General features: G+C 45.1%; 1 protein-coding gene across 1 annotated transcript in view; it reads left to right on the top strand.

The window, feature by feature from the left end:
- The window catches only part of LOC124613325, a 365,135-nt gene that overhangs the window by 340,419 nt on the left and 7,391 nt on the right, over window positions 1-17,325 (top strand). Inside the window, exons 6-8 of the mRNA XM_047142021.1 lie at window positions 1,438-1,495; window positions 7,736-9,184; window positions 15,943-16,142. Of these exons, the coding sequence (XP_046997977.1) occupies window positions 1,438-1,495; window positions 7,736-9,184; window positions 15,943-16,142 (1,707 nt within the window). The remainder of the gene's footprint in view (window positions 1-1,437; window positions 1,496-7,735; window positions 9,185-15,942; window positions 16,143-17,325) is intronic.

The raw sequence follows: 17,325 nt of genomic DNA, 5'->3' as shown, positions 1-17,325 counted from the left end.
GCTGTCAGTTTCATTAATGTTCACCCTATATACCCGCATCGAAATCGTGCTGTGTTGCATATAAGCTGCAGCGGCGCCCTCTAACGGAAACGTTTCGATCGCCCCTTATACAACGTAAGCAGAATAAAGTCAGCCAAGAATTTTTCTAACTTATTTTTTATTGTAGCCTACTGTACATGCACGGAAACCATATAACTTTTTATTATATATCATGCTAGATTCGCTAGCCTGATGCAAGGAATGAAATAAAGGTAGGAAACAAATACATACATATGTAAGTCTGTAGGCTTTCGTGATCGATGCCATTGAAGTTAAAAAGTGTTAGGCCGCGTCACTTTACCTCTACACGAACGACGTTTCGACTCCGCTGCTGGGATCTTCCTTAGCATATTGTGGCAGTCAAGGTTACCAGAGTATTCACCTAACAGTGAACACCACAAGATCCTGAAGAATGTTCCAGCAGAGGGATCGAAACCTTGACCACGTAGAAGAAATATGGCACGGCTTAGCATCCTAGAATACTTAACATCCTAACATCCTACACAATAGCCCGCATACGTGGTATGGCGAATCGTCGTTAGAAAACTCATACATAGAGGTATTCTTTCCTCTGTTCTCTTTCTTTTATTTTCGTTAATCACTAGAACTTATTAACATTTCTTGTGGTTGAAATCTGGAACGAACAAAAGAAATGAAGATGTAAACAAATACTTCAACAGCTGAGACGACTGTTACGAAACGTAATGGTTTCCTTATCAGTGACATTTATGTACAGATATTTCAACTAGAATCGAGAATACATGATACAGAGCTACTGAAGGCGAACGAAATTTGTACAGTATCGTGCCATGGATTAAGTGACAGTAAGCTTCGCAACCTATTCCATCTCTCTCTCTATAGAACATCTTAAAAACTAAGACTTGCATCGTATGTGAATGAAGTAAGCTGATTACACGAAGCTACGACTATTAAACATCTTTTGAAAGTGGCACTATGTACTTCTTAGCTGAGTGCCAACCATAGGTTGACTGATAGAACAAGACTCCTCGCAGCTACATTGTATGTAATCATGAAAATTTGAAACTGCATACCACTTTACTGAAACGGCAAAAAGTCCTGGACTTCTTACGACTACTGTGCTTCATTTTAATTTCGCAATTTGCCTGTAAGCCATCATTTTTATTATGACATACGTCACAGATGTGAAAATAACACCACAGCACTCGTTACATTTTATCGCTTAGAAATATTTTCCACATAAACAATAATAGAAAGAAAGTCGAGTTATTGCACGGTTTTCATGTGCACATACGTATTTCTATATTTCTACGGAGAAATTTACATACTGTGTATACCAGATAATATATTATTTCTTTGTCTTATTATTTCATACGACTGCCAAGTCGGACTACATTCTCAGCTCTGTCCTTGTTACAGGTGGCGGAGGATTTACTGGAACTAATGGTCCATATCGCAGAGAATCCGACGCGTTGGCGTAAGTATCACTGAACCCATTTCGTCTCATACGTGTTAGGTTCGCTGTGTTCACGCTAAATAAGCAACTGAGTTGTGCCACAAAATCTAATATCTTGAGGCTGATGCAGAAAAGCAGAGTATCAGAACAATCCGCAATAGAATCATGGCACAGGTTCTGTTCTCTCCGTAATTTGCCTAAATAGAAACAAGCGCTCCCTGGTGGATGCCTATGTATTTGCGCGTCGTCAGCTTCTTCTCTGTCAATCTCTACTTACCAGTTGTACTTATATTCCCATTTGATCTCATCAAGCAGGGCCCAGGTCCATACCTTTACACCACAAAAACGGGGCATAGAACGCACGGTATCGACATGTGTACCCATGGACGCCGACCTCCATGTCAAGGAGGCAATCCATTCAAAGCTGTGCTATGAAGGTTATGTAGCTAAAAAGTCTACAGCGAGGCCATGAAAACTGTTGTCGGGCAGTTTAATACCAAATATTCAACATGTAACGAAATCGTATTTTAAGGCACAAAACAACAGATAAGTTAGATTTCAGAGAATCATTGCTTCATACAGTACGAACAGTCTTTCAGAGCCAGTAGAGGGTATGGGACGTCGAATCGATGACAATTTTCCAGATAATCATAGGTCCGCCACTGTCGATATACGGCCACGAGATGACGATCAATGTGAGCCGTTGGTAGCGGGGGATGGAGGTGGAGAGTCGCGGAGTGGGTGGGGGGGGGGGGGGGGGGAGTGGCAAATGATTGTCCGGAAGGTGAACATTTTTGGGCGTTTCCAGCAGTGTGAGTATGAGCGTGCAACAGTACAGCAAATTATCTTTAAAAGTTGGTGGTATTATGATACTTCTAGAGTACTTGATTTGGTAATGAAATTTTAAGGAGTAAACAATACAAAATATTCTCATAGCTCAATAACGGTGAATTTCCGAACTGTGGTTATCTGAAGAACTTACCTCCATTCGACATCCTCCACCCTATACAGTTAATTTTGCAGCCAATGAGAATGTAAATAATGTTCTATGCATCTATATTTGCATCTATACTTCTCAAGCCAGCTTGTGGCGTTTGGCGGCGGGTACTTGAATACCACTGCAACTTTCCCTCTTTCCTGATTCACTCACGAGTACCTCGTTGCAAGAACGATCGCCCGTACGCCTCCGTGTGGGCACGAATCCCTCTGATTTTGTCTTCATAGTCTTTTCGAGAGCTATACGTAGGAGGAAGCAATGCATCTGTTGACTTTTCTAGGAAAGTACGTTCTCAAAACGTTCATAATAAACCACACTGTGACGCAGAACGCCTCTCTCTCAGTGTCTGTCACTGGAGTTCATTGATTACCTCTGTGAACCTTTCGTGCTTGCTATAGGAACCCGTAACGGAACGTGCTGCTCTTTTTTCGATCTTCTCTATCTATCTGGTACGGATCTCACACTGACGAGTAAATTCAAGAACAGGTAGAACGGGTGTTTCCTGAGCTGCTTCCTTTATTGATAGACTGAATTTCCTAACGATTCTTCCAACGAAACTCAGTGTGGCGTCTGCCTCACTCCTGACAAATTTTTCGTGTTGGTTCTACTTCAGATCTCTCCGTATACGCACCCCTACATACTAAATGGAAGAAGCTGCTTCCAGTGGTTATTCAGCAATCGTGTAATGATACAATAAACGGTTAAACGGTATTTTTTCACGACAAGTTGCATTTGTTTATTTTGAGGGCCAGATGCATTCCCTGCACCAAACGTCGATCCTCTGCAAGTCTTCCTACATTTCGCTACAATTTCCTTGTGCTACCTCTCTGTATACAACAGCATCACCCGCGAAAAGCGTCGTGGAAATTCCGACGTTATCTACTACGTCATTTACATAAGGGGTGATCAAAATACAAAATTTTGAAAAACACAGACCTCAGTCGCGAACACAATTAATTTGTGACCTAGGTTTCGGTGTCACAAGGGACACCTTCTTCGGACAAAATTAAAACTAAATGTTACAGCATAACGTACCAAAAAATACGAAAGCTGCGGTCATACCTGACAGCGTCAGATAGTCAGAAATAAAGTAAAATGACTATCTGACGCTGTCAGGTATGACCGCAGCTTTCCTATTTTTTGGTACGTTATGCTGTAACATTTAGTTTTAATTTTGTCCGAAGAAGGTGTCCCTTGTGACACCGAAACCTAGGTCACAAATTAATTGTGTTCACGAATTAGGGCTGTGTTTTTCAAAATTTTGTATGATACAACAGTCGCTGATTGACAGACATGTTAAAAACCTTATGGTGATCAAAATGTTTCCGTTTGAGGGTGCTGTCGTAGCGAACATGCAGCGCAGCATGACTCCGATGCGATTATACAAGCAACGTCATGTAGGCAAGGGATAAGTGTTGCATTCGTGTCATTACTACGTGTGTGCGGTAAATGCGGGAACAGGAACTATGCTGACGTTGTTCCCAAATGTATCCAAAAAGAACCAACGTACTGTTACTCTTTTCTTAGCTGTCGAAGGACAAACACCAGTAGACATCCGTCGGAGAATGAAGAATGGGTATAGGGCAGAAGGTCTGTCGACAGCTAGTATTATGGAATGGTGCACAAGATCCGTGCTGGTCGCGATTCTACACAAGACATAGCCCAGAAGTTACGCCAAGTCACATTAGAAACACTCGAACACCCACCCTATAGTTTTGATCTCTCCCCGTGCGATTATCACGCCTTCGATTCCTTAAGGAAAAGACCTTGAAGGATCGACGATTCCTGTCGGTTGACATGCAGTTACGGTCATCTCCATGCAACAGCACACCGTGTTCTACAAAACGGTTATCTTGAACCTTGTGCGTGGGTGGGATGATTGCCTCATTGCACACGGCAATTTTGCCTGCCCGGCATACTGATTCTGGACTGTATGGCTTTCGACCGGAAAGTTTTTCATCGCCCCTTATATGCAGTATAAACTAATGCCCGTAAAAGTCTCCCCTTGGGCACGCCCGAAGCTACTTTCACGTCTGAAGACTTCTCTCCATTCAGAATGACACGCTGTGTTATGTTCGCTAGGAACTGTTCAGTATAATCACACAACTGATATTCCGTACGCTCGCATTTCTTTCGTTAGGCGGCAGTTCGGAACTGCATCGAAAGCCTTCCGGAAATCAAAGAACACGGCATCTACACTCATGCTCATAAATTAAGGATAATGCTGATACATGATGAAACAACGCTCTGGTGCGCAGTTTTCGGGTTTTAATCACCTCGGGGTATGACCATGCGGTGCATTTGACCTGTGGTCGTCGCACGCTGGTGCTGGCAGCAGTCCACATACGCAGATGTGTGTTGGTGCATGTCAGAGTGCGGTGCAGCGAGTAAGTGAGCAGACGTTTTCAGACTTGCTAATGGTGACTGTGTGTTGAAAATGGCTTTAAGAACACATATTGATGACGTTATGAGGGGAAGAATACTAGAGCAACTGGAAGCTGGTCAAACACAGCAGGTCGTAGCACGGACCCTCTGTGTCACAAAGTGTGATCTCACGATTATGGCAACGATTCCAGCAGACAGGAAACGTGTACAGGCGCTACAGTACGGGACGTCCACAGTGCACAACACCGCAAGAAGACCGATATCCCACCTTCAGTGCCCGCAGAGGGCCACGGAGTACTGCAGGTAGCTTTGCTCGGGACCTTACCGCAACCACTGGAACAATTGTCTCCAGACACACAATCTACAGACGACTGAACAGACATAGTTTATTCGCCTGGAGACCTGCAAGGCGCATTCTACTGACTCCTGGTCACAGGAGAGCCCGTAAAGCCTGGTGTCAAAAACACAGTACATGGTCATTGGAACAGTGGTCCAAGGTTATGTTCACGGACGAGTCCAGGTATAGTCTGAACAGTGATTCACGCCGGGTTTTCATCTGGCGTGAAGCAGGAACCAGATACCAACCCCTTAATGTCCTTGAAAGGAAGCTTTATGGAGGTCGTTATCTGATGATGTGGGGTGAGATTATGATTGGTGCACGTACACCCCTGCATGTGTTTCACAGGTCAGGTGTACCGGGACGTCATTTTGCACCAGTATATCAGCCTTTTCAGAGGCGCAGTGCGTCCCACCTTCCTCCTGATGGATGATAACGCACGGCACCACAGAGCTGCCATCGTGGAGGAGTACCTTGAAACAGAAGATATCAGGCGAGTGGAGTGACCTGCCTGTTCTCCAAACGTAAACCCCATCGAGCACGTCTGGGATGCTCTCGGTCGACCTATCGCTGCACGTCTTCAAACCCCTAGGACACTTCAGGAGCTCCGACAGGCACTGGGGCAAAAATGGGAGGCTATACCCCAGCAGCTGCTCGACCACCTGATCCAGAGTGTGCCAACCCGTTGCGCGGATTGTGTACGTGTGCATGGTGATCATATCCCACATTGATGTCGGGGTACATGCGCAGGAAACAGTGGCGTTTTGTAGCACATGTGCTTCGGGACGATTTTCTCAACTTATCACTAATATGGTGGACTTACAGATCTGTGTGCTGTGTGTTCCCTATTTGACTATGCTATTAGCACCAGTTTTGTGTAGTGCCACATTGTGTGGCACCACATTGTGCAATTATCCTTAATTTATGGGCGTGAGAGTAGCTGGGCGCCTGTAGCTATTGCTTTCTGGATATCGTGGGGGGGAACAGAGGGAGATGGGTTTCACACGATCGAAAATATTGGCCAGATGGTAGAACGGGACAGTGATTTAATAAATGACGACCAGGCACTTTTTGCCTGTGAGCTGCTTGCACAGCAGAGTCATCTGATGTTGACTGTACACGGACTGAGGATCGTAACTGGTATTTCATGACGCTTGTGTTTCTTAGACGACCAGTCCTTCCAACTCCTTCTGAGCTTTCTCAAAGTTACTCAGAGGTGACTAAGATGTCGATGCGATGGAAAATTACAGAATTCGATATAATGAGCACGATTTCCCTTTCACAATTGAGCCTGCTGCACCAGGTCTCTTGTTCGTATCGTTCGTGTTATGACACAGTGCCCACTCCTTTTCACCTGCGAGGTTCTCCACTCTTTGTTCCACCCTTGTCTAACGAGATCCATCACACTGTGAACGAAGACATTCGATATTTCTGGTTTGTGTACTTCAGACCTGTCCCAACTTGCTTTTGTCAAACAGTGTCCCTTTCTAGCCATCTGACCTATACTGATCAATATCAAACGGGTTATGGATGATTTGAGTGTTCCTTCCTCAGCGTTCAAGTAAGGAGGTTGCAGATTTAGAGTCGGACAGAATGATTATATGCTCGTCCGTTAAAAAGTTGACGTACGTTGTAGCTTCCAAAATGCAGGGCACGACAGACTCGTTGAGTCATTTACATACGTGATGTGTATAAATTATCTTTACAGCTTAAGACTTTAATACCTTTAAAACTATACTAAATGTTAACAAATGTTTTTCAACATATGATGAGATAACTCATACAGTTTTGTTTCCTCATTCATACACATCAATGTCTATTCGGAAAAATCCATTTCTCTCCACGTACGATTCAAGATCACATCGGTGACATGTTCCAATCCATTGCGCCGGCCGCTGTGGCCGAGCGGTTCTAGGCGCTTCAGTCTGGAACCGCGCGACTGTTACGGTCGCAGGTTCGAATCCTGCCTCGGCCATGAATGTGTGTGATGCCCTTGGGTTAGTTAGGTTTAAGTAGTTCTAAGGTTTAGTGGACTGATGACCTCAGAGTCCCATGGTGCTCAGAGCCATTTAAACCATTTTTTGGAAACTTTTCGCCCAGAATCTGACGGACATGTAGGGACCAGAAGGACGGCGTCCCATTCTGCTGGAATGTGACATCGGGTTACAGGTGTTCCAATTGTGGTACAGTAAACCTCTTTAACATGTCCAGGTAAACATCACCGTTGATGGTAGACTCGATGAAAAACGATGGACCAGTGATGTAACTGCACATTAGCCCACACCAAACATTGACTTTGGTACTGTCTCTTTCCATGTCAGAAGTAACATAAGAATTATGTAAACCCCTCATAAGAGAAACAAATCTCTTCCAAAAAGTCTTTGTTTGCCCACTCTTGCCTGGCGTATCACTTTAAACTGATCGAGAAATAAACATGCCTATCATACATAGAACACTTGCAAGTGTGAAGTACCGTAAAAGTTAGGAAAATAGAATTGAAAATTTGATAATCTAACACTATCCACGACCTCTTTTGTTACAGAAAGGCTGGCATCAAATCTGAAACAGGACGGAGATCAGAATGATGGCTTTCGCTCGCTGACGAAACGCAGGAGTTTGGAAAGGCTGAAGCACAGACATCAGCAGAGGGAATTCGACTGGAGTAAGCTGAACGAGTACAGGGAGACGTCGGGGCCCCAGCCACCTGACACCAAAGAGAGGAAGAACAGGTTGCGGCAGCTGATGAAGGCTGGCGTCCTGCCCGAAGACGACCACATTCTTAGGCCTCTGGGCAAGAACAGGTCTGGCAAAGGAGGAAACGGGACGAGAAACAGAAACAAGACCAAGACCAGACAGAGGGGGAGGGGCAGGAATAGGCCCAGCCGCAGGAAACTGTCTAGGAAGGGTGGCGCAAATCACGGGAGGCAGAACAGTACGGTTTCTGACAGAACGACCACTGTAGTCACTGACGCTCCATCAGATGTGGAGGTTACCAACACGACGAGAAAGACTCTCCATCCGATGCACGACAAAGAGTTCTTAGAATACGCGCGACAAGTGGCGTCGAGGTACCAGACGCCGCTAACGGATGACGTCATCAGAGAAAAGGTGATGCAGGGCTGGAAAGGGACGCCCGCTCCAGAGAAGGAGAAGCCGACTTACGGCGGGAAGAACTTGGGCCAGTACGACCCAGAAGCGGTCATCTCTAGGTACAAATACGTCCTGACCGACGAGGCCATCAGGGAGAAAATCATGCAAGGCCCGAGAGGACCTTCCTCTGCAACGCGTGAGCGTCAAAGGCCTCCACTGCCACCGCCGCGCAACATAACTGTACCGCCGTACCGCGAACCGTTCTCTTTCGCGACGGGTGAGTGGTCGGGTTGGAAGAACTCGAGCCACCAACGGCCCCAACAGCAGCAACAGCGGGAGAGGACTGGTGCGGAACGAATCATGGCGGGGAGAAACGACAGCGGAATGGTTAACGTGTCCACGCGTGGAGGCGTCCAGTACGAGACAGGCGGGAGGTCATTCCCGCTAGGTGCAGGAATGCAGTTGAAGCACGACCGTTATTCTACCAGAGACGAAATATGGCAGAATTTCTTCGACAGGGCACTGAACAACACGCACGTGGACAGGGGGTGGGAGAATGAGCAGGGGGTGCAGCCGAAGCAGGCGGTAACTGCTGCCGGCGGCGGCGGGGGCGTGGACGACAACAACCTGCCGGTGGGGCCCGCGCCGCAGCCGACGCCGCGTCGCCTGCCGCACTTCACGTACCACCGCGTGACGTCACAGCCGGCGCCGCGCTCCCGACACCGCGACGCCTACGTGGCCGTGTCGGTGGCGGCGCCGCCGGAAGGACACCGCCAGCGCCACAAGGGGGCGGGATCGCCGCTGCCGGGGGCGGAACAAGGCGCTGCCCCCGCCCCCGGCACCGCCACCGCCGCGACGCCGACCGTTGCTGCAAGCCCGCCGGCCACCACTCCGGCGCCTAGTGAGTAGCAGTAATCGATGCCCGCTGTAGGTATAAGCTAAAATATCGATGTCTCAAAAGATCAGTATTTGTTCAGAGCTTTCTCGGTATACAGGGTGTCACAAAAAGGTACGGCCAAACTTTCAGGAAACATTCCTCACACACAAAGAAAGAAAATATGCTATGTGGACATGTGTCCGGAAACGCTTACTTTCCGTGTTAGAGCTCAATTTATTACTTCTCTTCAAATCACATTAATCATGGAATGGAAACACACAGTAACAGAACGTACCAGCGTGACTTCAAACACTTTGTTACAGGAAATGTTCAAAGTGTTCTCCATTGGCGAGGATACATGCATCCACCCTCCGTCACATGGAATCCCTGATGCGCTGATGCAGCCCTGGAGAATGGCGTATTGTATCACAGCCGTCCACAATACGAGCACGAAGAGTCTCTACATTTGGTACCGGGGTTGCGTAGACAAGAGCTTTCAAATGCCCCCATAAATGAAAGTCAAGAGGGTTGGGGTCAGGAGACCGTGGAGGCCATCGAATTGGTCGGCATCTACCAATCCATCGGTCACCGATTTGTTGTTGAGAAGCGTACGAACACTTCAACTGAAATGTGCAGGAGCTCCATCGTGCATGAACCACATGTTGTGTCGTACTTGTAAAGGCACATGTTCTAGCAGCACAGGTAGAGTAGCCCGTATGAAAACATGGCTGTGAATCGAGGAAATACAGTACATACTGGCGAAACTAAAATGAGCTCTAACATGGAAATTAAGCGTTTCCGCACACATGTCCACATAACATCTTTTCTTTATTTGTGTGTGAGGAATGTTTCCTGAAAGTTTGGCCGTACCTTTTTGTAACACCCTGTATATCGCCAATACGTAAATTATATATATATATATATATATATATATATATATATATATATATATATATATATTTGGCTAAGGGCATGTAAAAAGAGTTGTTTTTGTGTGTAGACTGAGGGGAGTGTGGTGAGGGGGCGGAGTTGACCCACATGGTTCTGTTGTGGGTCCAGCGCTTTTTATGTATACACGTATACGGCATGAACCAAAATCACATACTCGCAAGCCACAGCCAAATTCCTAGTACACTAACAGCACAAAAACGTCCCTACCAAAATTTCGTCAGAAACATGTTTGTGGAAGAAAACGGAAGTCAAACAAAGACAATGTGTAACATTACAATCACATGACGAATGGAAAGGGAAGAAGTTCGAGCTACCAATTCTTCAAAAAACACGATTTCAGTGCTTTTGTGTTCTCCGTACCCTGTTGAATGTCCCTAGACGTCATCCAGATGCCAAACCACTCAAAAAGTTTTTGAACGTGCTTTATTAGATGGCACATGGTTCTAGTGCCAAGCTGTTGTACCTTCTGGGGTACCAAATTTTAAAACACATAAGTGCATTTTGCTGTCTACAGTCCTACAGTCCTATTAGTTAAAAAATAATGCTGTGTTTCTGTACATGCATTGTTGTTGTTGTGGTCTTCAGTCCAAAGACTGGGTTGATGCAGCTCTCCATGATACCCTGTTCTGTGCGAGCTTCTGCTACTCTGAATAACATCTGGAACGTATAGCCTTCTGAATCTGCTTACTGTATTCATGTCTTAGTCTTCCTCTCCGATTTTTCCCCTACCCTTTCCCTCCAATATTAAACTGGTGATCCCTTGATGTTCCAGATCGTGTCTCATCAACGGATCCCTTGTTTTAGTCAAGTTGCGCCACAAATTTATTGTCTCCACAATTCCATTCAGTACATCCTCGTTAGTTACATGATCTACCCATGTAATCTTCAGGATTCTTCTTTATCGCCACATTTCAAAAGATTCTATTCTCTTCTCGTCTAAACTTTTTATTGTCCATGTTTCTCCTCCATACATGGCTACGCGCCAAATACCTCCAGAAAATACTTTCTAACACTTAAATTTGTATTCAGTGTTAGCAAGTTTGTTTTCTTCAGGAGCAATTTGATTGTCATTGCTAGTCTGCATTTAATATCCTCTCTACGTCGGCCATCATCAGTTACTTTGTTGAATCGTCTCGTTTCCTGATCTATCTCAGCATCGCCTGATTTAATTCGTCCGCATTCCATTAGCCTTCTTTTGTTTATGTTGATGTTTGTCTTATATTCTCCTTTCAAGACTCTGTCCATTCCATTCAACTGCTCTTCCAAGTCTTTTGCTGTCTCTGACATAATTACACCTCCTGATGTCTCGAGGTCTCTTCCACGTATGCAATTTTCTGTCACGATTCTTAAACTAGGAGTTAGCGATGATTAAATTATTCTCTGTGCTAAATTCTTTTCCCACAGTCCATACTTTCCTAATATTCTTCCGTCTCTTCCTTTTCCTACTATCGAATTCCAGTTCCCCATCACAGTCAAATTTTTGTCTCCTATTCTCTGAATAACCACTTTTATCACAAATTTCTTCAATCTCTTCATCATTTGAGGAGATAGTTGGCATATAAACCTGTACTACTGTGGCAGGTGTGGGCTTCGTGTCTATCTTTGCTACGATAATGCGTTCACTATGCTATTCATAGAACCTTACCCGATTCCTGTTTTCTTATTCGTTATTAAACCCACTCCTACATTACCCTTTTGTGACTTCGTATTTGTAACCTTTTATTCACCTGACCGGAAATCCTGTTCCTCCCGCCTCGTGATGACTGGGTGTTGTGTGATGTCCTTAGGTTAGTTAGGTTTAAGTAGTTCTAAGTTCTAGGGGACTGATGACCATAGACGTTAAGTCCCATAGTGCTCAGAGCCATTTTTTTTAACCTGTTCCTTCTGCCACTACATCTAACTTCAACCAATCCATTTCCCTTTTTAAATTTTATAACTTACCTGCCCGATTAAAGGATCTAACATTCCACGCTCAGAGCCGTAGAACGCCAGTTTTGATTTTCCTAATAACAACATCCTTCTGAGCAGCGGCCCCCCTCCCCCCACCCACCCCCACCCACCACAGATTCGAAAGGGTGACTATTTTACCTCCGGAGTATTTTACCCAGAGGACGTCATTATCATTTAACCATACAGCAGAGCTGTATGCCCTCGGGAAGAATTACAGGTCAACTGTAGCTTCCCCTTGCTTTTAGCCTTTCCCAGTACCAGCACAGCAGGCTGTTTTCGTTGGAGTTAAAAGGTCAAGTCAGTCAATTATCCAGACTGTTACCCCTGCAGCTACTGAAAAGGGTGTTGCCCCTCATGAGGAACCACACACTTGTCTGGCCTCTCAACAGATACTCCTCCGCTGTGGCTGTACCTGCAGTGCAGCTATGTATATCGTCCAATCCATCCAGCCGACAGCAATGTCCATCCTTTATGGGCGGAGGGGCTACATGTAATATCACAAATAAAACGAACTGCCTAACTATTAATGGCACTTGGATCGAAAACATTCTTCCTGCTATTTTGCCAGAAACTGATATTTTTGAGGTCATGGCTGTTCATAGAATACAAGACAATTCTTGCAAAGAACAAAACAGCAACCAGCCAATGCCGAGCACGCTATTTATTTACACAAAGGGTGCCAGCACCGGCTTCGAACTAACATCTTTATCTATAGTGTTTGTATCACATCCGTTGTTGTTTACATTAGTTCTTGAAAAAAAAAGTCAGCTGCAAGAGTAGCAGATTTCTGTTCCCCCTACCAGTCAGATCATTTACGTACAAAGAGAAAAAGAGCGATCCTGACACCCTTCCCTGGGGCACTCTGACCATACTCTTGTCTTGGTGAAAACAAGTCGTCGACAACGCGCTGTATTCTATTACTTAAGAAGTCTTCGAGCCACTCACATATCTGGATTCCTGTTCCGTATGCTCGGAACTTCGTTAGTAATCTGCAGTTGGGCACCGTGTTGAACACTTGCCGGAAATTCTGGGATATGGAATCCGCCTGTTGGCTTTGGTCATGATTTGTAGGATAAGGCGCGAGGGAAGGTCAAGCTGCGCTTCGTACCACGATGATTTGTAAATTGCGCTCATTTGTGGACAGAAGGTTTTACATTTGAAGCAGATTTATTATATTCGAACTCATATGTTCAAGAAGTCTGCAGCATACCAATTTTAAGGATATGTGCCTGTAATATTTCGGGTCGTTCTTTTATCATTCTTATAGGCAGCAGTCACCTGCGCTTTTTTCCATTCCCTTAGGACTTTGCGCTGAGCGAGAGTTTTCGATAAATGCAAGTCGAGTAAGGAGCCAATGCCGTAGGTACTCACCCTAAAGCCGAGTTGGGATTTAGTTTGACCTTTCAACTTACTTATTTTCAACTCTTTCAGCTGGTTCTCAACTACAGGGATGCCTATTCGTATGTCCTCCACCCTGGAATCTGAGCGGAAGTCAAACAGTGCTATGTCTTTACAGACCTTCAAACTTGGAAATTAAAAGTTCAGCTATTGTTTTGCTGTCTTCTACTGTCACGCCACAGTGTTCGACGAGTAACTGCATCGAAGCCATGGAACCTATTAGTTATTTTACTTAGGACCAGAATTTTCTCGAGTTCTCGGCAAAATTCTTCGCTCAGGTGTAACGATGGAAGTTGTACGCTGTGCCCATGGATCTTTTTAAAGACGAACGAATTTCTGCTAACTTTTGCCTGTCGACATTTGCAGGTTTCTTTTTGACCGCAGATTGCAACAATCTCTGCTTACTCAGAATTTTCTGAATTTTGTTGTTAAGCCATGATGGGTCTTTTCCGTCCTTAACCCGTTGGCTAGGCACATAGTTCTCCAGATAAAGGTTTGTAATCTGTTTAAACTTTGCCCACAATTCCTCTACGTCCATCATACTGGAACTAAATGATGTCTGTTCATTGCCTAAAAAACATTATTATTTGCTCTTTCCAGTCTAAATACTCTCCTACTGCTTGATGAATTTCGTAACTTTAGTAACCATCTTCACAATTATGACATTGAGATCATTAACTCTTGCTCCTATACTGACTCTGTCTGTAAGGTCAGGTCTGTTTGTAGCTACAAGGCCTAATTTTTTTCTTTTTCGTGTGCATTGTCGAACTACCTGCTTTAGACAGATTTCGGGAAACGTGTTCAGAGCTGCTTCACAAGACTGACTTTCCGTTCCATCCATTAAAGTCAGCTCGAAAAATATTGCATGATCGGAGTAAATGGAAATGAGCGTATGGTATCATTGGCCGGGAGGCCCCTATTCGGGGAAGTTCGGCTGCCAAGTGCGAGTCATATTTCATTTGACGACACATTGGGCGACTTGCGCGCCGGTGATGAGGATGAAATGATGATGAGGACAACATAATACCCAGTCGCCGAGCGGAGAAAATCTCTAACCCGCCCGGGGATCGAACCTTGGCCCGCTTGTATATGAGGCTAGCACGTTACCACCTCTTTTTTTTTTTTCGTTGGGTTTGGTCCTTGCAGACGTCACATCACATCCGTTCATGTTCGTTTTGTTGATCCTTCCACTCAGTTTTTTTATTACAGAGGCCCACCAGCTCTCTGACCGAACACGCTGAGCTACCGTGCCGGTTGACCACCCAGCTAAGCAGGGAGACCATGATCGGGGTATTTCCACGCAACTGAGCGGTGACTTTCTTTGAATTATTCTACAACTACTAGATGACCATTAAAACATCCGATGATGAACTTGAGTTCTATATAACTTCACAGACTCGATGTCATCCTCAATAGATACAATATTTTTGTTGATTGCAACGATAATAGCACGTCCACCTTCACGAACATCAATGTTTGAAATGATCTCGACCTTGAAAACAATAATGACCAAATAAATAAAGTAATATCTAGATGCACAAGTGTTCTTTTTCTAACTGTATAAGCTACAGACTATTGTTCCTTCTCATTTCGATCAACGTTCGCCAACTACCAACACAGCGCTTCCGCCGGCCGGTGTGACCGTGCGGTTAAAGGCGCTTCAGTCTGGAACCGCGTGACCGCTACGGTCGCAGGTTCGAATCCTGCCTCGGGCATGGATGTGTGTGATGTCCTTAGGTTAGTTAGGTTTAAGTAGTTCTAAGTTCTGGGGGACTTATGACCACAGATGTTGAGTCCCATAGTGCTCAGAGCCACAGCGCGTCCAGGACAGGGCGATACTCCTATCCAAGGATTCAGCTGCAACACATAAATTTCTTGGACAATAATAGCATATATTTATTAGTAAAGGAAAGAAATGCTGTAAATGACTACGCGATTATACAGGATCCTTATGGACAGCACCTCAGATAATTTTCTCCTTAGCCCATATTATCCGTTCTGTTCTTATCGTCCGCAACCTAACGAAATCATAAATCACTGTGCTTGAACGGCTCAGCTTCTTCGTGGTTTGACGATCAGAGAGTCCCATTTCTCTGTATGCGCCGATTTTTGTTTTTCCGTCACGTGAGAACTGTTTTCGCCGTCCCATTGTCACAATCATGGCTTATGTACACAACACGCACGGCCATTAATGGTCTCTGTTTTCTATCTGCAGGAAAGGCACATATGCACACACTACACCGCACAGAGCCGATTGCCTTTGTAACGAATGGCACCGTCTATTACCTGTATCGTCGATGTCTTCTTATATACTGTACTACTGACATAAAATCCGATACCATTTGACTACGTTTGTGAGTGTACTGGAACTCATACTACTGCATGCACATATGCACATTTTCCTACTAACGTCCATGCCTTTATACTGATTTCCACCTTAGTGGTGAGCAGCAGATCTGCAGCTACCTGCTGGTTTTCCTCAGTTGACATGGAGGCGCTCCGGAGGGTGCTGCACATGCGCGACCCGCTGGAGGAAGAACTGGTGGAGGCGGCGGTAGCTGCCCGCCAGCTGTCGAGGTGGCCGACGGGCGGGGGCGGCGGAGGCGGCGGAGGTGGAGACAGCGGCAACGCAGGGATGCAGAGCGGCTTCTGGCAACACCTTGGGGACGTGCTCAAGCTGCAGGTCAGTTTCCACCTCCCACTGTGCGGCTGATCCCGGCGGACGTTCGAGTCCTTCCTCGGGCATGGATGTGTGTGTTCGTCCTTAGGATAATTTAGGTTAAGTAGTGTGTAAGCTTAGGGACTGCTAACCTTATCAGTTAAGTCCCATAGGATTTCACACATTTTTTTCCCATCTCCCAACTGCTGAGGATATACCGAACATACAAGGTGTGATCAAAAAGTAAGGGGAATATTTTAATTTCGCAGATTTTATACATCCGACGTCAAAATTTTTTTCATGTTGTTGGTACACATGTTGCCGATGTATATCTGCATTTTCAGCTGTTTTGAATATTTAGTTTGCTGTTGACAGTGGAAATCGTTATATGTGTTTTCGAGTGTTTGGCGATGTTTTACTGCATGGATAAAATAATTTTCGCTGATTTTGACTAGAAAAGTGAAATAAAGTGCAGCTTCGCGTTCGAAGTGTCAACTGTGGCTTTTGGGGGAACCTACTGTAAATGAGGCAAGGTAACGAGAATGTGGACGAAGTAAAGAAAATGGTTCTGGAAAATTGCCGAATCACCATCAGACAAGTTGCTGATGATTTCGGCATATCCTCATGGATATGCTTGTGGATGGCTCATGCCAAGCAATTTTTCTGGATGTTCTAGGCATGAAACGTGTAGCAGCAAAGTTTGTTCCGAAATTGTTGAATCTCGTCCAAAACGGACGTCGCGTAGACATCGCTCAGGAGTTGCTGACTGAAATCGACAACGATGCAGATTATCTTAATAACAGGCGACTGAACAGGGCTATACGGGTATAACGTCGAAACCGTAGTCCAGTGGTCCCAATGAAAAATGCATGAAGAGCTAAGAACGAAAGAAATTTCGTCAAGTACGAGCACTTGTGACGGCCCTTCTCACTGTTTTCTTCGATTAAAATGGAACAGTGAATCATGAGTTCCTGCCTTATGGTCGTACAGTCTATAAGGAATACTACCTAGAAATTATGGGCTGTTTGCGTGAAACCATCTGAAGAAAATGATCAGAGTTCTGGCAAAACAACTAGTGGAAATAGCATCACGGTGTGTACCCGCTCACATCTCAGTGCTTGTTCTTGATATTTTGGCAAGATAACGAAATCGTTATTTTGCCTCAGCCACCGCACTAGCCAGACAAGGCCCTCGCGACTTCTTTCTT

This window comes from Schistocerca americana, chromosome 4 (genome assembly GCF_021461395.2).
Source record: "Schistocerca americana isolate TAMUIC-IGC-003095 chromosome 4, iqSchAmer2.1, whole genome shotgun sequence".
Taxonomy (NCBI): domain Eukaryota; kingdom Metazoa; phylum Arthropoda; class Insecta; order Orthoptera; family Acrididae; genus Schistocerca; species Schistocerca americana.
This window is presented reverse-complemented; position numbering and strand designations above follow the sequence as displayed.